The sequence below is a fragment of the Macrobrachium rosenbergii genome, chromosome 1 (genome assembly GCF_040412425.1).
Source record: "Macrobrachium rosenbergii isolate ZJJX-2024 chromosome 1, ASM4041242v1, whole genome shotgun sequence".
Classification (NCBI taxonomy): Eukaryota; Metazoa; Arthropoda; class Malacostraca; order Decapoda; family Palaemonidae; genus Macrobrachium; species Macrobrachium rosenbergii.
Window position 1 is genome coordinate 17,277,311 of NC_089741.1, and position 24,288 is coordinate 17,301,598.

General features: G+C 37.6%; 2 protein-coding genes across 2 annotated transcripts in view; both read right to left on the reverse strand.

Annotated features, from left to right (window-relative positions):
- LOC136839621 (uncharacterized) overlaps nucleotides 1-828 on the reverse strand; it is a 124,942-nt gene extending 124,114 nt beyond the window's left edge. Inside the window, exon 1 of the mRNA XM_067105921.1 lies at nucleotides 636-828. Within this exon, the coding sequence (XP_066962022.1) occupies nucleotides 636-696 (61 nt within the window). The 5' untranslated portion in view covers nucleotides 697-828. The remainder of the gene's footprint in view (nucleotides 1-635) is intronic.
- Nucleotides 829-14,138: 13,310 nt separating this feature from the next.
- LOC136839622 (piggyBac transposable element-derived protein 4-like) overlaps nucleotides 14,139-24,288 on the reverse strand; it is a 16,241-nt gene continuing 6,091 nt past the window's right edge. Inside the window, exon 3 of the mRNA XM_067105937.1 lies at nucleotides 14,139-14,252. Within this exon, the coding sequence (XP_066962038.1) occupies nucleotides 14,139-14,252 (114 nt within the window). The remainder of the gene's footprint in view (nucleotides 14,253-24,288) is intronic.

Sequence of the window (24,288 nt, forward strand, 5' to 3'; positions counted from 1 at the left end):
TGTAATAATTCTAACAAACTCTTACGATTTTCACTATCTTCTGTTCCCACTTTTAAGACAACAATGATGATGAATATACAATGAGGGATATTAAGGATCGAAGCCAAAAAAAAAAAAACACTTTTTTCCCATTTATGGCAAATGCATGAAAGGTCAAGGAACATTTGGATAACTGAACAGCAGAAAATGCATTCTCTCTATCTCCAGTGTACAAAATTACGCGGCTGTTTTTAATTATAATAAGTTTCTTACGTAAACCGCACGAGAAAATCAGGTACTTTCGTCTGCTACGTTAATAAGAATCAACGGTGCTGCTCTGGCTTGTTATCTATGCGTCACCAACTCCGAGGTGCTTGTACTGAACGTCGTATGGTAAATGTAAAGCACACGGCCGCACGAAGATATCGTTTATTAATATAATTTGTCGACCATACAATATAGAAATGGGTGTATATAATACTCTGATCCCCGAGGGCTACCTAGCACTAAACAAGGCGTCCCAAGGAGCTTCCTCCATGTTTAGTACCAGCACCTCGGAGTAGGTGACGCGTAGATAACAAGCCAAAGCAGCACCGAATCAACAAGTTCGATAAATACAAAGTGTATGGATTCATATTATGGAAAAAATTGCTTACCAATTAACAGGACGACAGCGCCGTGCGGGGGAGACGAAGACAGCTCCATCGCCTTCATCATTCAGAGGCAAACGACTTCACTACTCTGCCGCTCTTCTACTGGTGTACGGAAGAGACCTCTGGAACGACCGTCTGCGCTTGCCCAGTAGAAGTCCCGCCTACAAGCGCAGTGAGTATATTCTATTTTGTTCCTCTGAAAAGGTGTAATTATTTCAAAACGTCTTGCAATAACAACTTTAAACCTACAGGTTTCTATTAAAATTAGCATCCTAACAATTATCTGAGTGTATTTTTTTTTTACAAGTGGGTTACTGATTAAGCAAATTACGGCTAGTTTACACAGTAATGTACAGGGAATCTGGCATGCAATCAGTTTCTCAAGTTTATTTTCTGTTAATGCGTTATCACTCTTGTCTACCTCCGGAAGGCGATAAAATTCTAAATATTTTCTAAAAGATGAGAATATGGAATTTAGGCCAAAGGCCAAGTGCTGGGACCTATGAGTTTCTAAAAGCTGGATTTAAACCTACTGTAACTGATAATAACCTCATCTAGTCATCTTAACCAGAATTATTATATAAAAATAAAACACGTTTATTTTGCACACACATAATATATATATATATATATATATATATATATATATATATATATATATATATATATATATATATATATATATATATATATATATATTTGATTATATATATATATATACATATATATATATATATATATATATATATATATATATATGTAATTAGTCTGTGTACAAGTGCTATAAAGAAATATATATCCGCGACTTTGAAAAACGTGAAGCTGTCAATAAATGTTAGATTTATGAAAATGATCACACATTACCTCGTTTTCTGTATGACCGTGACAAAGAAATATATTCCATTCCTGGAGGTGAACATTCATTTAGCAGCGGAAAATGATACCAATAAATAATATTCAACGGATATACATCTTAATTTTAGTATCGAGGACGGTTAGCTCCAGACCTATATTTGAACACCGACTGGAGCTTCCCGTATCGAAAGGAAGTCGTACATTAATTGTACTGTAGGCTACCGCCGGAATCTGTTTTTTGTATCTCTCGCTCTGTTCATGTTCCATTACCTATAACACGGTGTCAGTAACCGTTAGTGTTAATTTTATGCTAAATCAGTTATTTCCTTTTTTGTCATTTTATTTTTGAGTTATTGCTCAGCTCTGTAAGTGTACAGGTCAGGAAAAACAAAGTATGACCATAAAACATAGGATAATTCACCGTATCCTATATTTACCATAAAACGTAGGATAATTCACCGTATCCTATATTTACCATAAAACATAGGATAATTCACCGTATCCTATATTTACCATAAAACGTAGGATAATTCACCGTATCCTATATTTACCATAAAACATAGGATAATTCACTGTAGCCTATATTTACCATAAAACGTAGGATAATTCACCGTATCCTATATTTACCATAAAACATAGGATAATTCACCGTATCCTATATTTACCATAAAACGTAGGATAATTCACCGTATCCTATATTTACCATAAAACATAGGATAATTCACCGTATCCTATATTTACCATAAAACGTAGGATAATTCACCGTATCCTATATTTACCATAAAACATAGGATAATTCACTGTATCCTATATTTACAGTACCCCGTAGGGAGGTTAGTGCCGTCAGTGCACCTCATGCGGTGCACTGTAGGCATTACTAGAGGTTCTTTGCAGCGTCCCTTCGGCCCCTAGCTGCAACTTCTTTCATTCCTTTTACTGTGCTGCCGTTCATATTCTCTTTCTTCCATCTTACTGTCCACCCTCTCCTAACAAATGATTCATAGTGCAACTGCGAGGTTTTCCTCCTGTTACACCTTTCAAACTTTTACACTGTCAATTTCCGTTTCAGCGCTGAATGGCCTTATTTGCCCCAGTGCTTGGCATGTATGCCTAAAATCTGTAAATCAGTCAGTCAGTCAGCCTATATTTACATTAGGCACACTCCCAGTCCTACCTGACATTCAAGTGCGGACGCTCTTCCCTCTCGCAAGTGAACCCTCAACCCAAACCCCACCCTTTACCAACAAAACCTCAATTACGAATCCTGAAGACTTATAGCATTTATTAGTAGTGATATTTAGTAAGACAATAACGCAGTCATTGACTATTCCCTGTCATTAGGATCGTGCGATGTTTAAGATTAATGGGCGATTTTTCTTACATGTATACGTCAATCGTTTCAGGAACTCAAGATCAAGGTCGAAAAAGTTGCGTGTGGGGCCTTCTGTTGTCAATAAAACAAAAGGGGTGCTACTATAGTATGATATCTACCGAGCTATTCGCGACATACCAAAAATTAGGATGCTAACTACCAAACCACCCAATGAAGTCCTATAGCAATTACTTCCTCAAACTACTGTATATACAAAACTATTCGATCCCCCAGTGGCTAGTACTAAACACGGCGAAACAGTGATTCACCGACACTGTTTCGCCGTGTTTAGTACTAGCCCCTGAGGGGTCAAATGTAGAAAATAGATGGTAGATATCCTACTATAGTAGCACCACAAAATGTAACCAAAACAAGGCATTTGGAACTAATGTATGTTAAAGGCATGCATTGAATGTCAAAATGTTTTACATTCCTTCATCATTTTAAACTGTCCCTCCCTTGAGTTTCCTTATGACTGGCTAACTTTCAACTTTCCCAATTAATTTTATTATCAAGAACAGTACAGTAGTCAAGTCCGCAAAGCATTTTCCGGTCATTTCATATCTGGGATCCGATATGTCATCTCCAAAATTAGATGTGTTGATTTATTTTCCCTAAGAAAAGCAAACCAGGAGTGCGTATTGAACACGGTGTTGATTAGTCATTGTTACTTACCCGAAGCGTTATATATTAATTTGTACAAAGAATACCTTCATGCCGAGGAGGCTTCAGGAAAATGATTCTGCCCTTATTCTTTTCTTATGTTTAAGCTAATGTTCGTTTCCTCAAGGTTTTTCGGATAAGCTATTGATCATTTACGTTCTCGCAAATATAAAACTCGGTAATAACCCATGATTAATGACCACCAACGAACCACCTAGTTATCACGCACGTCCCCGCGAGTTGTCTCGACATAGCAAAGCAAAGAAATGAATCACAAAAGAAGAAAACTCTTTCTGACGGCAATTGTTCTGATTTTAAGTCGACTTCAAGGGTGCGTTTCCTACTACCGTTGATCATTGGTCTTATTCCTTTTCACAGTTTTCTTCTTTCTTCACATAAATGCGATTTAAAATGTGGAAACTCAATTTGAAAATCAATGGCCCCTTGGGCGTGTTTCATCTGAAAGCCTGTATATATTGAAATAATAATGATAAGACTGTAAACTTGTCTAACTTTCAAACATTAGATCAAGCTCTATGTAGGTTTATATTTCTTTTCTGTTCAATGTTACCCTATTAAGGAAGAGGTGGAAGGTGGAAGACAAGAATGCTTAGCTGAAACCTATATACTGCACACCTTCATTCACCAAGTTTTATAGACAAAGTTAAACATATACTGAAGCAAAATCCTGGACATAACTGTACGACATTTGGAAATGGCAGTGTACGCAAAAAAAAAAAAAAAAAAAGTTATGGCACATCACAGAAAACTCCAGCAACGACAGCGTTATAATTTAAGCTGTTCTTTCTATGAAAAAAAAAAGCTGCACGAGGACGTTGCTTCACGGAAACGTATAAGAAGCCATTTGTGTACGATCATTTTACAGATAGTAGTCGGGCCATGCCTGAAGCAGCAAAAAACATCGTTTGACTGAATACCTTGTACACTGTAAGAACGGCCAAATAATACATTTTCATTCTTTTGAACTATGCGCCAAGATGTAAATTTTGGAATCTAGGCTACCCGATATTATTTACATACTAATCTTTGATGGACCATGTAAAAATTCACAAACTTTCAATCAACTGTAGTACTGAACATGTATTACGCTTTCTTTATGAGGCAATGAAGGGAAACTTATAAGGATCAGATATAGGTAGTTATCCATTCACATCAATCTAAACTCAGCACGTTTTATTACCTTAACCTTGGAATCCAATCTAAGTAGACTATGTGGGTTCTCATCCCACCGCGGAAGGAGTTTCTTCACTTATTTCATACTCGGATTCAAAGCCTGTAGCGATAAACCTGTGAGCAGTACGGATCAATAGTATCATTATTCTGCTGTGACGTTTCTGTCTATGAAGTTTGTGACTGAATATTAATAAAAACCAAGGGAAGAAGGGAAGGCACAAAGAAGGTTCCATACATACATGGCCTTTCAGATTATATATATATATATTATATAGTATATATATATATATATATATATATATATATATATATATATATATATATATATATATATATATATATATATATATATATATATATATACTGGTCATTTTTTACCAGATACATATGTGATTATAATAACCACAATGCACTCTGATAACCTCTCGAGAGGCTGAAAAGGCATGGTCGCTATTTATTTGTATGAATGTGTGTGTGTATGTATATATATATATATATATATATGTATATATATATATATATATATATATATATATATATATATATATTATATGTGTGTGTGCAATAGCCACAATGACGTCTTAATTCTCGATTTCTTCATGTTTTCTGGCTATGATTGCCCCTACAAAGGCCCAAATCAAAATAATGAAGCAGACTTAGCAATAATGACGTCTGTGGCAGGATTCGAACCCACACCCATGATGTTAATAGGTCATCATGGTTACTACGAATACATGTATATTATATTTACTTATATACATTCTGATGATAAAAATGGCCATTAGATTTTACAGTATATATACTATATATAACATACAACATACATACATATATATATATATATATATATATATATATATATATATATATATATATATATATATATATACATATAAATATATATATATATATATATATATATATATATATATATATATTTATATATATATATATATATATATATATATATATATATATATATATATATAATATATATATATAATATATATATATATATATATTTTATATATATATATATATGTATGTATGTATTGTATGTATATATATATATATATATATATATATATATATATATATATATATATATATATATATAATGTATATGCATATATATATATACTTATATTTATATGTGTATGTATGTATAGCATTATCACAGCTCTCAACAACACTTTCGACCCAATGAGCCTTAGTGAAATTTCGCCACTTAGTGCAGCAGATTGCTGTAAAAATCGTTCAGATAGTGAAACAAGCATGAAATTTGGCACAAACATTCCTAAGACTACGCTCTCTTAGAAAAGGGCGCTGGCCACCTGAAAATCCAAGATGGCGGCTATTTTTCAAAATGGCCGCCATCTATGTTGAGATTCACTGGTTTGGGAGCATCTATTGGATGGAATATGCCAGTTTTTTTTTTTTAAACCTCGACTTTTAGGTTATAAAAATGTTTCATACCACACATTTTATTGAAAACCCTTACTAAATGAATTGTAACCAAGATGGCATACAAAATGGTTGCCATAAAAGTTTTTTTTTCTATCCACAGCGCTAGCAGACATAGAGACCAACTGTTTTTATTTAATGGTATATTCATGTGATCAGACAGTTTAACTAATATGCTATTTTCAACTGAAATAGTAATGATATGGTCACATACAACATTGTGTCTAAGACTGTAACCATAAAAAGAAAAGAAGAGAAATATGGACTAAACGCAACCAATCTATGTATAGGTCTCTCAACCTACACCTTTGAAAAATTCGAGGATAAGAAGGTAAGCATAGCATGACACGTTGGATGCTCAAGCTAGATTATCTACTGAAGAGAGGGCAATATTTATCTAGACTTCACATTTGCAAGTGCACAGAGCTGTGCAGGGAAGACCCAGCTTGTAGCACTTGCACCTTTCCCGACAGCCTGCTTTGCATCCACATTTAGTAAGCTGTTGGCAACTCTTGGCTAAGGGCGAGTTGGTTGTCCAGAGGACTTGCCATGCTTCACCAGACTTTTGCCATCCCCACTCAGCAGGGTTCTCTGGCTGTGGCTGACACTGGTGGCCTGCCCCACACACAACCAGCCTGGGGCGCAGCACGCTTGGTGTGTTGGAGGAGAGCTCCCCTGGTTGGTGGAATGGCCTCATATGCCCTTTGTTTTCTGGCAAACATATCAAGTCTAGCCTCATCCACAGTGCCAGCAGTGCTGGATCTTTCATACATAAGTATGACAAACCTCTCCAGGACCTTCAGGTCACTCTCTTCCACTCTGAGAGGGTAGTGACTCAGTTTGGAGAACACAGTGGAGGCCTCTGGAAAGATGTTCCATGTCTGCCAGGCGGTCTTCTTGCCCTTGCTCCGGAAGGCTGACACTGTATCACAGCCTGTGAACGCATGGAAGAAGAGCATGCCATTCACCTTCTCCTGGCCCAGAGAATTGCACAGGTCATGCACAGCAATCCAGCGCAGGCTCTGGCCTTGGCCAAATGCCACCCATAGCTTCTCTAGCCCTAGATTGTGGAGAGTGGAGAAAGCACTGACTGCAACGACAAGAACATCTGTGTCATTTGCTTTAACCGTGATGGTCTTGGCTCCATGTTCTGTGGCATATTTGGCATGGAGAAAGATGCGGTGTCAGCTTCCTCATGAGAGCACTTTTCCAGTCCCTGAAGACTAGCCTCATGAGTGCTGAGGACAGCAGACCCTTTCGTGGCAATGACAACATTTGTGGCAGACATCTGGGCAACTTTGTCTGCCAGGAACTGGAACAACTCTGTCTTGTTGGCATCGTGTCTTAGGAAATTGCGCCAGTTGGATGGAATTGTGTTCTTGTCTGTCACCTTGCACCTTCCTCCTTGACCACGTTGGAGCCTGGTCTCAGCTTTGAGGCTGGATGTATTGTATACATCAAATACAAGATGTGATGATGTGTACTTGCTGCTATAGGATTGTATCACAGGCAAGAAGTCGCAAAGTGCATAGCCCTCAAAGGTCTTTCCTTTCTTTGGTGGCAAGGCATGGACCAAAGCTGATCCATCTACAATGAGGACATCAGTCTTTGGTTCTTTGTCTTCTAGTGTAACATGACTCTCCAGGACCGAGGTCAGCTGAGACTTCTGACATGTGTACAGCCTACCACCCTCACTAAGGGAAGCTGGGAATGTTTGATTCTCGTGCTGGAAGAATTCCTGCAGATCACATTCACGGCTCTGACAGGATATAAATAGCTTTGAGAAAAGCTGGCAATCCTCCTTCAGAAGTTTCTGCTTTGACTGTTCTACAGGAGCAGCTTCTTGCCTGAAGAAGTCAGTTCTGTTCTTCTTTATCGGCTCATAGAAGGAGACTGCATTGTTTGCCAAAGAGTCTGAAAACTTCTGAAATTTAGTGCGGCCTCTGTCAAGGTGTGTCTGTAGAAGTTCTGCTGAGCTGGGGTGGGCAATGTCTTTGTTGTCAATGGAATACAGATCCTGGCTCTCTTCCTGAAAAGGACTTCCCAAGTGTTGCAAAGCCAATGACAGCTTGCTGACTCTCTCCAAGAATGTCTTCTGCGCATGAGGTGTTTGTTCATGGTGTGTTGTCTGCTCATTAGACTCCTTACTTTGAACCTCTGTTTCGTATGCAGACACCAAGCGGATGATCTCTGGGCCAGCCACCATCCATCTTCTGAGTGCTGACGGATCTTCAGTCAGCCCAATGGCTCCGCCATCAGCCTTTATAAAGGCATTGGTCTGCTCATGAGCTTGGTCAAGAGCCATTGCTGAGAACTGGCGACTGGTCTTGTGCACAACAAAGTTGCCAGCCTTGAACTCCTTGTGCAACTCTGGGTGTGAACTCTCTAGGGTAAGCATGTCCCTGAGGTGAATAGGCAGCCAACGAGCATAGTTTGTATTATTGTTGGAAAAGAAGTAGGGTATCAGCTCATGCAATGCCTGGCAGTAGAGGACAAAATTGGCCTCACGGAAGGACCTGATCAGTAGGAATATCACAAGTTCCATAGACAACACCATGTGCCAGAAGTGGAACTGTGGACTCTGCTGTCTTCGAAGGTCACACCACTCCTCAAACTCTAATGCCTGCTCATTGTTGTTTGCTTTCTCAGCACAGTAGTCAGTGTATGCTGTCCTCAGGAGTTTGTACAAACTAGAGGCTGTAACCTGGTGCATCTGCCGTGTCCTGGTTACACTTGCAGCTGACAGGAAGGATTCTGCAGTTCCAGATGAAGCAACTCCTGCCTCCACCAGAGCTCCTGTCCAACCACTGCCATGAAGAAGAGTACCAAGAGATGTCATTGCTGCCATCTCAATGTGCAGACCACCAAACATTACCAGATACTTGTCTTCGCCATACTGATCAGGCCACTGCCACTGCACCTGCTTTGCTACGGCATAGATTGGCTGATCAGCTGTGATTATGGGTATCTGGCCAGGGTTCAGAAAATCAGTGACATCCTGCACTTTCTGCATCACGTGTTTGATCGTAGCAACAGAATGAGCCTGATCACGCAGGAGAGGAAGCAATGAAGTTATGGTTACTTCAAATTCTGGGCTTCTCTTCATTGAAGCGTGATGAGCTGACCACGTCAGATTCACTGCATCATCTATTTCCTGGGTGACTATGACCTTGTCTAGCCACTGATACTCCAGTGCAAGCTGTGGCCCCAAGATATCTGTGGGTGGCTTTGGTATTGCAGTGTTTGGTGGCACAGGGTTCTTTGTTTGAAAGGAAGCTGGTGAGATGTTTGTGAATGTGTCCGGCAATTCAGGCACCGACCTCACTTTTTCAGGTGCAAACTTTAGTTGCTGTCTTTCCTGTCCAGTGTTCTCCTTGGTGGGGTGCTGAAATATGGAGATGCTAGTTCCATGGAAGGAGGTAGTGGCAGTAGTTGCAGATGGGTTGTGGTCGATGTTGTCCATCACTGCAGTGGTGAACAACCCTTTTCGCAGTACTGGGGACAGACCACACCCTCCTCCACATATTTGCTAACTGTGGCATCTCCTAACTGTGCAGAGACCTCCAGTACTCTGTCATAAGAGATACTGAGGCCATACTGATGTAGCATTTCAACCAGGTTTCTCTTCCTGGTTTTGGCATAGACTGAGAGTCCCATGTAGACTGGGAATGGTGTTTCTCTGTCTTTGGAGTGTCTATGAGTTGTTGCTCCTCTTTGTATCGGGAGTAGCAGTTGAACTGCATGAGCTGTGCAATGGCCTGGTCTGACTTTGATGCTCCAAATCGTAACTGTGACTTGATGTCAGCCCCATGCTCAACCATCCCTACAAACTGGAGCAGGAGAGGAGGCACAGAATTTCGTACACAAGCCTCAGAAAATGTGCCATCAAACCGTGACTGATGATCAAGTATAGACTTTCTGAGAATATTTGCTGCTTTAGCAATGATAACTGCCTCTGAAAGATCAGATGATTGAGCAAGTGCTTTTCCCACATCCTTTTGAAATGCAAGTAATACATCTCTGCCAGATTTATGAGCCTCAAGTTCTGGAATTTCTGCCAGAAGTTTGTCTTTGAGTCTCGTGGAATTTACACTTGGTGACTCTACACCTAATTGTTCCAGACGTTGTTGGTAGAGGTGGCAAATATCTGCCAGCCGAAATGTGACTGGATCATCTGAACAAAGGTTGTTTTCAACAATGTATGTCATCAGTTCTGACAGAACTAGTGGATACACATCTGATTCTGACTCAGTGCTACCTTGGTCTTTCTCAAGGCTCCTCAGGTAGGACCTTTTTCTGTTGTAGAGGGCACAAAGACAGGCATGGTGATACTTAAACTCCTGTGCAATGACATCCCCACCAGTCAACTTAGCAAGGAGCTTGCCATCACTAAGTATCTCTGCACATTCACGCAATTTCAAGTCAAGGCCCTTAGTACTAGCCTGTCTGAGATCAGATGCAGGTGCCACTTTCTCACAGAAAATGCAAACTTCATTGTCATGACTGGTTCGGCGCAGTTAAACACGACTAGTCTCAGTGTTGCTGGTCTGGTCATTGGATTGTCGCTTTCTTGCACGGTCCAGTTTAGTGTTGTTAAACAACAAGCGACAGTTCACATGGTATTTTGCTGCATTTTTCCTGAGAGTGGCCTCTATGCCATCACCTTCATCCAGCCTTGCTGGATCCATTATCAGTGGCATTTCATTAATTTCACTGAACATGGGAATGTTCCTTGCCAGCATTGTGTACCCATCATGGTCTAGGACATGATGACTTGGAGGTGATGTCAAGTGCTCACCTCTTTTGTCCTTCTGACAAAGACAACACAAACCCAGTTTGTTTTCTACTGCTCAATATTGGATTGGCATCACATTCTGCCATGATTTCACTTTTGATTAAGGCCGAGGGGTTATCCTTTTACCACCTTAAACAAAGCACACATTCCTGTATGGGATTCAACTAGGTTCGGTCTCCCTACACCTAGCCCGATCATTCATCCAGTGCCATTTAAGTCCCGTGTGATCTGTACACCATCCGGGTAAGTACATGAACCATCATGTACAGCCCCCATACCCTTGGCTCGGCTCTCCCGCACTGGCACATCCTGTCTATTCAGGTGCGGCTATCTAACTATAGCTGGTCTGGGGCTGTTAGAAAGCATTTGGGACACTAAACTAAACTATACTACAACTACTAGTCTAAGACTACAGGATTAGTAAAGCTGGATTAGCTGGCACTGAACCCCATGCTGAGTTACACAGCAGTGATGTCACCAGTGTGCCCTGGTTGTGTGCAGACATACACTCTTTTACATTTATTAATTTTCCTTCAAAATTGATGAGTTATTCGAAAGAGATGGCCTCATTAGGATCTAAAACCACAGAAACCAAGATCCATGCTTAAAACGATAATTGTTGAACGGGCATTATTTCTCATTATAATTATTGTTTCTACCTTTTCTTGGCAGCCATATAGCCCCCATATTTAAAGGTAAACTGTACTGGAAGCTACAGAAACATAATATTCACAAGAAATAGTATGGAAGAGCTTTACCATATTGCTAGAAGCAAATACATGCCATTCTAGTGAAAAATTAGCCAAAATCTGTCGATACTGGCCGCCATCTTGGAATTTGGCCGCCATATTAAATTTTTTGCGTGGCCAGCGCCTTTTCTGATAGAGGGAACTTTAAAGAGCACTTGTGCAAAATTTCATGCTTGTTTCACTATCTGAACGATTCTTATGAAATATGCAATTATCTGCTGCACTAACTGTTGTCTTTCCAGAGAGTCAACTTTCACAAATCTCATAGCTCTCATCCAAGTACGCCTGGTCCTACTTTTCAGGTGCCCACAGAAGCCCAGCTGAAGCTGTTACGTTTATTCTTCCAGGATTGTGCGGAGGACATGTCAAAGCCATATCGATCTCCCCATCTTCATTGTCTCACCTATATCTGGAAATTCCACAACTTCCCTTGTGGTGTCCTGGTGACTCCATACATTTTTCATGCCCATATAACATTGTGAAACTGACAAGACATGTATAATCTTACTTTTGTATGCATTTTATTATCTGAATTCCAAAACCATTCAGCCTGTTTATTGTTTCATTTGTACTTTTTAGTCTTTCACTAAATTCCAACTCGGAAGAACCATTACTGGATATCATTGTTCCTAAATATTTGAAAGATTCAACCTCGTTCATTCTTTCTCCATCTGGCGTTATTTCATTGCACTGTCCTCAATAAATCTCGTTTTCCTACATGTACTTTGAGTCCCATCTCTTCAAGTATATGATGCATTCCATTAAGAAAGTTTTGTATATCTTGTGGTATTTCACCTATCAGAACTGCTTCATCTACATATTTTAAGTTTGTCAGCTTTCTGCCGATATTCCAATCTAAAACTTCTCTCCCGTCTCAGACCACCTTTTTCATTATAAAATTGAGAAGGTTAAAAAAAAAATGCGGAGTAACCTTGCCTTGTGCAGTAGAAGCCCACTATTTACTCCAAATTCATTTGACAAGACCCATCAGTATTAATTTTACATCTACATCGCTCAAGGACAATTTCAGTTAGCTCAGTATAATTGACAGGAATGCCATACCCTGCTATCCAGTATGTTTTTTTTTTTTTTTTTTTACAAACATTTGATCTGTGAAACTCTCGCCTATTCTAAAACTAGTTTGTTCATCTCCTAAGCTTTTTATCAAGGTCTTTCTCTGGCTTACTTAGATTAAACATATTGAATATTTTCATTACAACTGACAAGTGTATAATGCCTCTATAGTTACCACATTGTCAGGTCACCTTCCTCTGGTACTTTGACTGCGACTTCCAGCTCCCAATCGTCTGGGTTTGTTCCCTCATCCCTTACTGTGCAAAGCTGTCTCGTTAGAATACGAAGTTCATTTCGGTTTAAGGTGAAAATTATCATCTCTGCATTGAATCCAAAATATCCTGGAGTTTTCAGTCTCCCTAATTTCTTTATTATTGATTTACTTCAAAAACTGAGTCCATTCATAAATATATTTAGGTCTTCTGTTGTTGGTATATCAATCAAACTGTCCATTCAAATTTCTTATTCATATATATATATATATATATATATATATATATATATATATATATATATTTCTTTCTTTCTTTTATGTATTTCCCTGGATTTCTAGATTCGTAGAATGGTTTACAGGCCGGCAACGAATCTTTCTTCAAGTTGGCCTTGGAGATCTGACTTTACGTTAAGGGAAATCATAAAAAGAAAAGAAAAATGGGGATGATTCAATGAGCTTAGGGCTCTACTTCATGAGGGAATATTACATAAACACTTTGGTTAAATTAAGTAATTATATTTACAAAAAGAATCAAAAGGAAAATGGTTAAATGAATTATTAGGAGGCTTGCAACTCCTGAAGATCTTTCTACTGAAGTCTTGAATGATGGCAAGGCACAGTCCAAGATGAGTCCACAGGAAAGGGCAATAGAGAAGTAAACATTACACGCCAGTAAAAGGAAAATATTACACATACAATGACTCGAGGCTGCACTGACGGTACCAAGGACTCTAGGAATGAATGAACACTTTACACTGGAACACAGAACATTGGCAATGGCACTGGATAAAATGGCACAAGGATAGAGGTAGAATGCTGGCGCTCAATAAACACTTCTAATGGCAAACTATCGTGACTGAAAAGTCTTCACTCGTACTTTACCTTAGGGGAAGCGGGTCTCTGGCAAAGAATCACACGTATGACACAGCATACTATCACTTGGACGATCCACTCGAGGATGACTGTAGAGATGGTAACGAGTCTGGAGTTGGGTGTGGACAGGAGGGAAGAGGGGGAAGGGGCCTCTCAGCACCTCTCACGCACGTACGATTGCTCTGGCTAACTGCTAACTCCCATTACTGACTGAAGACTGCTGACTGCTAAGATCTCCCTGTCCTGGCTCCTTTTAAGGCATCTGCCGATGGTAGGGGCCCCGATGTCGGGCATGTATGGTGACCATTGCCCAAGATGTGTCATCTTCCAGGTGTCTTGACCATCTGCTTGCATCTCCCCAGGTGTCCTGTGGAAAGACAATTCAGCCAGCTCAATCTGCCTTTAGAATGGTTGTTTTTAGCAGCTTGGTTGGGCTAAGCTGCTTAAGGTAGTGACACTCAGCCTGTTATCTTTGTCCTTTTTGACCGTGCCCTCTAAATGTCTGTTTCATGTAAAGGAAAGGGACAGATCGAAATGTTGATAACTTTAAGTGTTTTGATATTTAGGTCAACTGGGATCGGCTATGCAGCGACGATTCTACTCTCAATAAACTAAGGGCAAATTAAGGGTCGGCTGTGCAGCGACTTCTTTTAACTTATAATAATATATATATATATATATATATATATATATATATATATATATATATATATATATTCAATATTTTTATATATATAAATATATATTGTGTGTACGAAAGAGTTGAGAAACAAACCACTGTATACGATGTGTAAAATTTATTGTTTTATGCTTGTGAAAGGTTCAATGCTGTTCTTTCATTTTTACTCCCTGTAGACCGATGATAACCAGAGGTCTACACCACGCCTCATGAACGTTGACATATCGACAGCTTCACTTACCGGCTGTTCCAGCAGCAAGAATCCGTGTTGGTATATATCCCAGTAGAACTTACAACAACAACGATAATAACAGTAACTCAGACCTTCACATGTAATGCTGCTTCAGTTTTATACCGTAAGTGTATTTGTATATGACTGCATGAAAAGTATCAGAGTGCTTATATATAAACAAGCTTAAACTTTAAAAAATCTGTACTTTATGTATTGAATTATTACAAAGGTGTTATTTCAAAATAATGAAGTGAACTTTTGCAAATGAAATTCACTAACTTTGCCTTAATTGTCCATATTTTCAGAGTTAGTATTAAGCTGCAGTGCAAGTTTGCCTCACTGCTTATAGTCGGAGCATTCTGGATAATTTCTAATATTATTATAAAAATATATGAAAGTGATTCTCATGGTATTGAGATTTCACACAATTTTAATAATTACAGGTAAATACTAAGAATATTAGTAATTCTACCTGAGGCTACACACATATATATATATATATATATATATATATATATATATATATATATATATATATATATATATATATATATATATATATATATATATATATATATACATATATATATATATATATATATATATATATATATATATATATATATATATATATATATATATATATATATGCAGAATCTACTGGTCACTTTTACCAGACACATATGTAATTCTAATAGTCACAATGCCCTCTTAACTTCGCTAATTCTTCGCTTTTTTTGGATATGCTTGTAACTACGTAGCCGATATATCCAAAGGAAGAAATTGAAGAGCCTGTGACGGCCGGCCGCGGAAGCGAACCCGGAGTTACCTTAATCACAAGGAGGTCACGTTGCCGACCTTCTATTGAAGAGCCTGTGACGGCCGGCCACGGAAAGCGAACCCGAGTTACCTTATCACAAGGAGGTCACGTTGCCGACCTGACCACGAGCAGGTCGGCAACGTGACCTCCTTGTGATTAAGGTAACTCAGGTTTGCTTCCCGTGGCCGGCCGTCACAGGCTCTTCAATTTCTTCCTTTTGATCTATCGGCTTTGTAGTTACAAGCATATCCAAAAAGCGAAGAATTAGCGAAGTTAAGAGGGCATTGTGGCTATTAGAATTACATATAGGCTATATATATATATATATATATATATATATATATATATATATATATATATATATATATATATATATATAATATATATATATATATATGTATATATATAATATATATATATATATATATATGTATATATATATATACATACATATTATATATATATATATATATATATATATATATATATATATATATATATATATATATATATATATATATATTAAATAACCCTTTTCGTGTGTTAAATTTGCAACATACTATTCACTACACTTTTTCTGACTAAAAGCGAGAAGGTCTATATTTCGAGTGAGAAATTACCAGAGAACTTCCTAAAGTAGTTTTAGATGATTTTCCCGATTCCCCAGAAGAGCATTTCTATCGCTGATTTGTATGCCCATTAAATGGCTGTTCTTCCTGTCTGCTTTTTTGTCTAAGTATTGGCAGAAAGAAGATTGTTGAGCAACTTATATTGTTTTTGCGGTTTCAATTCCACACCGTCAGTAATTCTTGTAGATCAATAGGTGGCGATGAAGAATTTCATCTATAAGCTCATGAACACCTACATGCCAACCGCGATATATAAAAACTCTTGGCAATACTTTTCTGAGCATTTTTTTGCTTCGATATATCTCGGTTTTGCCCCTTGAGAACTTATCATTTCGAGTACCAAGAAAACAGTCGAAATTTCCAGTGGATTCCTTTTACTCCTGTTTATCGTTTACAGCCTTTTTTCTGAGAACAATGGGAAATTTATGTGTATATTCCCGAAGAATCGAGGAGTCATTTACAGCGAAAAACTTTAGGTACCCGCAGGGAGAAAAATATCTATAATGGAGCTTTAGACAAAGATGATTTCACAAAAATTATTTCAAGAAATCTCAACTCAAAAAACATGCTCCAGTGGATTTTCTTTTTCTTTTTTTTTTGTTAACTGAGACCTTAGATGATATCTTTTTATTAACAGAGGCCTTTGAAGATATGGTGCGACAAAGACTAGAAACGTATATATCATCTGAAAAAAAATAATCACTTAAGGTAGAGAGACGTGATCATGAATAGGAATCACTTACATTACTTCCTAACTGAAGAAATGCCTCATACTTCCTGTAAACAGTTTCTACTGAGATCCTTGAATTCGACGTGGACATCAATTAAGACGTTTCTCTTTCTTAGATGGAATTTGAACCCATGCATGGAGAAAGAGTGAGGTTACAGTTAGTTAACCTACCAAGCGACGAAGGTCAAAAATGTATTTATAAACATATGAACGTATTTCAGTTAAACTGAAAGCATTTTACCAGAACCAGAATAGAAACAAGATGATTTATCTAGGACTCACGGCTTTCATTCACCAGTAGCATGTACTGTCAAAATCCATAATTAACCTCACTCACCGATTTCCTCACACTCTTTGGATGCGTATTCCACACGAAGCAATAAATCCGGTAGCAAAACAAGTGAATAAGTTCTTTCTTATCTTGTAGGACTCGAACTTGAGCAGAAAGATAGAATTTATTAGAGGTACTGCAACAAAAAATCTGTCAAATTCATATACATTTACTGAAGCAAATTAGTACTTGGCACGGTAATAATACATCTTTGTCTTGGCTTAACGTTTCCATTTCTTAAGAACCTCAAAGGTTGACATTCTTTTTCCAGTTCGAATACTGATATCTTCACTTTAAGCGATATATGCTACATGTGTTGGCAAAATAATGTCGTTGAATTAATATCAGTCTTAATGCAAACTAGGCTGTGTCAACCAGACTTATCAGTCGTAAGATTAAATATTAGTAAAACTTTGAGGCTATCATTACTTGCACCTGATAGTTAGGATACCGTAAATGAGGCAAAACATATCAAAGTAACTCATGTTCTTATATCCAGTCACGTGGGCATATGTCTTGAACCCACAGGAACACGTGACGGTCCTCTTGAGGAGATCCGCAGGCTTTCCTTCTTTTGGAACAGGTAAATACATTAAATTTTTGTCACAACCAAATAGCTGACTCGTGAGTTCTGGTATTTCTAGAAAGTATCTACTGCAAGGAGTTTTAATAAATACTCAGATTGATAAGCAGTTGTTCATTTACACCATAGTTATTGATTAGCCGACAGGCCAGGTCAGTTTATGACATGATTTATCTCTCTCTCTCTCTCTCTCTCTCTCTCTCTCTCTCTCTCTCTCTCCCTCCTTGACTGAAGGATATATTGTGGAAATTCTGTATTTTTGTTTAACCACTCTGCATTAATGCTGATATTTTCTATCTTGTCTTGTTTTCTGTCCTAATTAATTGATACATAAGCCATATTGACTTTAAGTACTAAGATTATGCCTGACTGCGGGGGATTTTGTCCGCTTTTTAAGCTGTTTTATGTTAGTTCTCTGGGTGAATATACATAAAATGATGGACGATGACACCTTGATTTCTCGAGTGCTGTAGATGCGGAAGCATATATGCACTGAATCTATAACAGAAAAATATCAGGTAAAGGTGCTCAAGTTTTAAATTCAGCTTCTTTCTTACAAAAGATATTCTAAAAGTTTGTGTGTTTAGGGTAACTGTGTATTACATTATTTAGGCTTCAGCGATCTGTGTCCTTGCGTCTCACCTGACTGAAACTATACAATCAAGTACGACTACAGTATTAGCTACTCTTACCAGTTATGTTTTGGACGCATGAAGAAGAGAGATTTCGTTTCTAAATTTGATACATCTTTATACTGACTTACAGTATACATTCACAAAGTTGCTTTGTCACAAGTCATCCAGCTAGGCTTTTCATTAATGGCTCAATAGTAGGTTTGTACTCGGAAGAGTGACTTCATTCGCGCAAACTTTTCCTTCGTCTCTCTTCAGTAACTTTTCAATGATGACATATTCTTTCATATCAGGAGTGATACGGAGGTCTTTTTTTGTAATTTTTTATCTTTCCCCCACGCCTCCCTCCCACGCCCCCACCTTTTTTTATTGGCCCTGACGTTTCGGAATTCCTCCTGAGCGATCGAGTCACGCTATCCTACGGTAAATGTTGGGCGTTCGCTGAATGTCCTTTGCCTGCATGTCGTTTTCATTGACGTGCCTTCATTTTTTATAAGCATTCTTTCAGAAGCAGAGTCAGTTTCTTTAACGTCAATTTTATTTTTTTATTTTACGTAAAGGCTTTGGTGGCATTTAGTTTTCTTGTAATGTCTTCTTCATGAAAATACTTTAAAGTATCATATGAATGTAGTAATGAACTATTAAAGACAAATCATATATAATCATATAGAATGACAACATTTTCGAAATATTTAGTTGTATTTTTTCCAAAAAAGAAGAAAAACAAATAATATTCATGTTGCCTGCAGAGAATGAATTAATTGCGAGTTTGGATTACTGTAGATTTCATAATGTGGAACGTGAAGTGGAGGAAATATTTTATTTCACGACCAATTTATCTAGATTCATACAATCTCACTGAAGAAGTAGATATATTGAACTTGGCGGGGCAGTAAATCCTTGGATAACTGTCTCTAGATGTCCACACCTTGTTATTTCCGCTTATCCGCGGTTAGAGACGAGCTTAGACATGATCATTTCTGTGTAATTAGAAACATTATTGCTACCATAAAGAATAATGGTCCACACGCCATCGATCGCATTCTATAGTAGCAAAGATATAAGAATACCATACTAATCTACGATAACAAAAGTTATAACCTAAGCGGTAGAGGAGTTGTTAGAGGTATCGATTCATGAAGAAAAAAAGCACATTTTTCGTCTTAATACCATGGTTTATTTCATGTACAAATTACGAATGTTCACATCCACGATGGACGAGTCATGCCTTATACTACAAACGACACCAATTTTTTTTTTTTTTTTACCAGTAGTTTATTTCACTAAATCGGTACTATTGGTGATATCCTTGTCCCTTCGCCAATTGACTTTCAAGTCACGCACGAGAGTCATTATGGTGCGTGGCTGCAGATGTGCGGGGAATTTATTTCACTTCACTTTTTTTTTCATCTTAATGGGTTCTTTTGAATTCAGTCCACAGAAAGAAAAAAGATTTTACTCGTTGTTGGAGCCAGTGGATTTTAGCACTTCTCTTCAGTATAATGGTTGCCAATACAATGAAGAGCGGAATATTTACCAAATGTATTCACGATCGTAAGTGCCATGGGATTCCAGTTTTTTCTTGTATTTTACAGATAAGCTGCATGGTTCAGAAGTGAACATGCCCAGAATTAGTTAGACGTTTCCTCTCGTATTTTAGAGTAACTGTCTTATCAAAACTTACGAAAAATAATCATTGTTTTTATCAATAACCCCGTATAACTCAATTACTTTTGAATTACTTTTGACTGCATAATTAAAACCATTAAAAAAAAAAACAGATTCTGCCATGAAAGTTCAGACATACAACAACAAAACAGATCTGATACAGACTTGTGAGAGGTGCTAAAGAAAGAGCAGGAAGACAAGTACTGCTGGTTTATTGATGAAGCGACCCGCTTATAAAACGGCGTGCAGACGTCGGCGTATACGCAGACGTCAATACAAAATTTACAAGTGACCCGAGGTCAAACTATTTCTCTACACAAAACAGGACAGGTACATATAGACAACATGATGATTAACAACAGCTGATTGGGCACAAAAAATACTCTGACGCATATACTATGTACAAGGGCAAATGAACAGGTAATAAATATACAGATCACAACAATGATAATAAGGTTGTGTAAGTGTGACCCTGGGTCAGCTGTGAAGACACCGTAGAAAACGGGAAGTTCACCATAGAGAACCCGTTGAGCGAGGACTTTACAGACTCACTAGCTAGTTACAGTGTGTAGGCCACCCTGATATCAATTTCTTTAATAGGCCACCCAGATATCAATTTCTTTAATAGGCCACCCTGATATCAATTTCTTTAATAGGCCACCCAGATATCAATTTCTTTAATAGGCCACCCTGATATCAATTTCTTTAATAGGCCACCCTGATATCAATTTCTTTAATAGGCCACCCTGATTTCAATTTCTTTAATAGGCCACCCAGATATCAATTTCTTTAATAGGCCACCCTGATATCAATTTCAAGATGTTATAAAAACTTAAGGTGTAAGTCAATAATAAATGTATAATGTGTAAAACCTTTTTATTAAGATAAACGAAAAATTAGTAAATATGGCTAACCACTGCCAAAAACATTGTCTTCCCAATTTGCTGTGCTGCTGAAAATTAAATATCAGGATGAAATTTGGCGTCGTCTACACAAATGCACAGTCTTTTATGAGACAGAGCCAGGCTTCATATTTTTATAATATGCACATGACATTGGTAATTTCTAAAATCTTTTAAGGCAAATTTCTAATTTTTTTTTCAAACATTTATTTAAAGGTGATGGAGCGATGAACAGAGGATAACACCATTTGCAATTAGAGAAGTAATAATATACATACATACATTTATATATATATATATATATATATATATATATATATATATATATATATATATATATATATATATATATGTGTGTGTGTGTGTGTGTGTGTGTGTGTGTGTGTATATATATATACCGTATATGCCCACGTATAAGGCAACTCAGCATATAAGACGACCCCCAATTTATTAGTTAGTTGGTACATAGATAAAATAAATACCTATTGGAATTATCGTACCAAAAACGTCACTATCGGTGGAGTAATACCCGTTGGAAGTAGATCCGCATGAATGTATTCCTTTAAAATTGGAAAGAACCTGATATCAAGGATAACTGGGGAACTATCGGTATCACAAAACCCTATAATTTGATTATAAAATACTACCAAGGAAATACTGGCCTTTAGTAAACAACCAGGCTCGTAAGTCGAGCACGACTGGGAACTCAGAACGGTGGCCAGTAATAACGGTGGCCAGTAATAAAGTCACAGAAAAACGTCACAGAAAAAAATTCACAACTTTGGGTGGGAAAAAAAAAAAGTCGCATTAATTTATGGTGGTTAGTAATGAAATCATAGGGAAAAATTCACAATTTTGGCTAGGAGAAAAAGTCACAGGAAAAATAATTTTTACCACAAAACTGAACTTTTCTGCCATAAAAATAATCATAACTTTTTCTGTGACTTTTTTTCCTGTGACTTTATTACCTGGATTCACTATGAACACGGCTATTTTTCGTAAACTAGAAAGTTAGACTACCCCTATTTACCCTTTTGGTAACTTCAAATTATCTATCAATGTTAAAATGTCACTGATAATAAGTTTCAATATCAAAATTGTTTAATATTATTGCCTTATAATAATGGAACTCTGCATAAAGCTAATAACAAAGTGAGAGCGATCCTAACGTCTGATTATGATAATTACCTGCAATTATTACTGTAATTACAGTTGTTTTATTTACAGTATCGATAGCTGAGTCATTAGTGATCCACTTGAATTACCTACGGGTTTACCGTTATTACAGTTGTTTACAGTATCGATAATTATGATGGTAGTTAACTATTGACACAACTATCGACACTTCAGGGGCTAGCTTGTCATTAAAAATCACGGCAGGAAATAAGGTTTGCTTTTTATACTCGAAGTATAAAACAACCCCCCATTTTAAAAATCTCAGCAGGATTTAAGGTTTGCTTTTTATACTCGACGTATAAGACGACCCCCCATTTTGGGGGAGATTTCTTAGGGTTAAAAGGTCGCCTCACACGACAGAAGAGCGTGAGTGCACTTTTAAGGTATGTCATTCGCAATGGGTCCAGGCAGGAAATGAGATTACTCACTGGGAGCGCTTAAACGCTGGGGAAACTGCAAGTCCCAGGTTTTGATCTCTTTTTTTTTCGTCTACCTCCTACTGTGTGAGCTGTTTACGGGTTCTCGAGTATTCTTTACAGAGGTCAGTCGGTGTCCAAATGCTGGAGAAAACAGCATTCCCCCTCAGGCGAAATAGGAAGTCATAAAAGCCAGCCAGACTCCCCAATCACGTCTTTACGGGCTGCTCCAGGAGCAAGAGCCCGTGCCAGCACAAGGCTGGCTTAATCTTAAAAAACAACAACAACAATCACACTCAGTCTTGCTCAGTCCACCTTCCAGTCAGTAAGAAATGTCTTGCTGCTTTCTTAACCTTGTTACGTGCACGGTACTCTTTCTGTGAACTGGAACCTAGGCTACAAGCAGCCAAGCCACAAGCAGCCCTTTGAATTCTAAAAGGAATATACTGCAGATCATCCAGCCTTTATTGCAAAGTGCTCATTGCATTGCAACTCACGGTACGTCCTATTGGCATTCGAGTTACCAGTTCTCTGTTCCTTATCCTGAATCTCTCATTTAACTTCATAATTTCTCTCCCCAGTAAATGCTCTCTGATAGCCCGTTACGCAGTGTTCAAGTGCTTTCCTGTGTGGATTAATTTCGTGAATTAAGCGTCCCTTGCTCATAGTGAACCTTGAGTTATTCCTCCCATGTGCTTGTAATTGCTATTGAGAGAAGCCACATATACACAAAGCTTTATCTGGGATTTTTTTTTCCATAGACTTGTTATATCGTTCTCCCTCGTCTTCCTGAACATCCAACTTGCCTGGAGAATTCTGCCCGAATGCGGGCAGGCTCAGCAACGTGCATTATTGCAAGAAACCAAAATCTGTACTGCTCGAGCCGCGGGTTCTCCGTTGTGCTGTGAATTGTATCAGTTATTTGCTCATTGCAAGCAGAATCAGTAATTTAGTGTGATGTTAGATTCTAGCACTGATTTTATTTATTGAGAGTGGAATCAGTATTCTATTATTTGAAATGCCATAGTTGTGTACAATAAAGTAGAATTTGTACTGATCAGAACTTTCAATTGGCGACCTTCCGTTATCCTTATGTGTGATTTTATCTTTCATGTGTTTAGTGGATATATATATATATATATATATATATATATATATATATATATATATATATATATATATATATATATATATATATATATATATATATATATATATATAATAAATGCATACAGTCACACCTCAACTTGAGAGTCACTTTGGGGTTCTGGCCTTTCTGTTAAGTAACGAAGACATTATATTATACCCTGCACTAGAATATTTTCCAGATATCTTACCATTAACAGCAGTATCACATCGTTCCTAACCTAAACTAGCCTGTACTTTACGCTTAACATTCAGTTTAAAATATATTAAAAATTTTATCACATCCAAAACGGTAGTATAGGAAAAAATAATCATAATATGGTTGCTGATAAGTACAGAAGTACGCTAAGCTGAAATGCGACTGTATACAGATGAAAGTGACTTATCCTTAAGCCACCAGGAGGCATAAGTCTGAACCTGGCTATTACATACATATATACATAATTATATATATATATA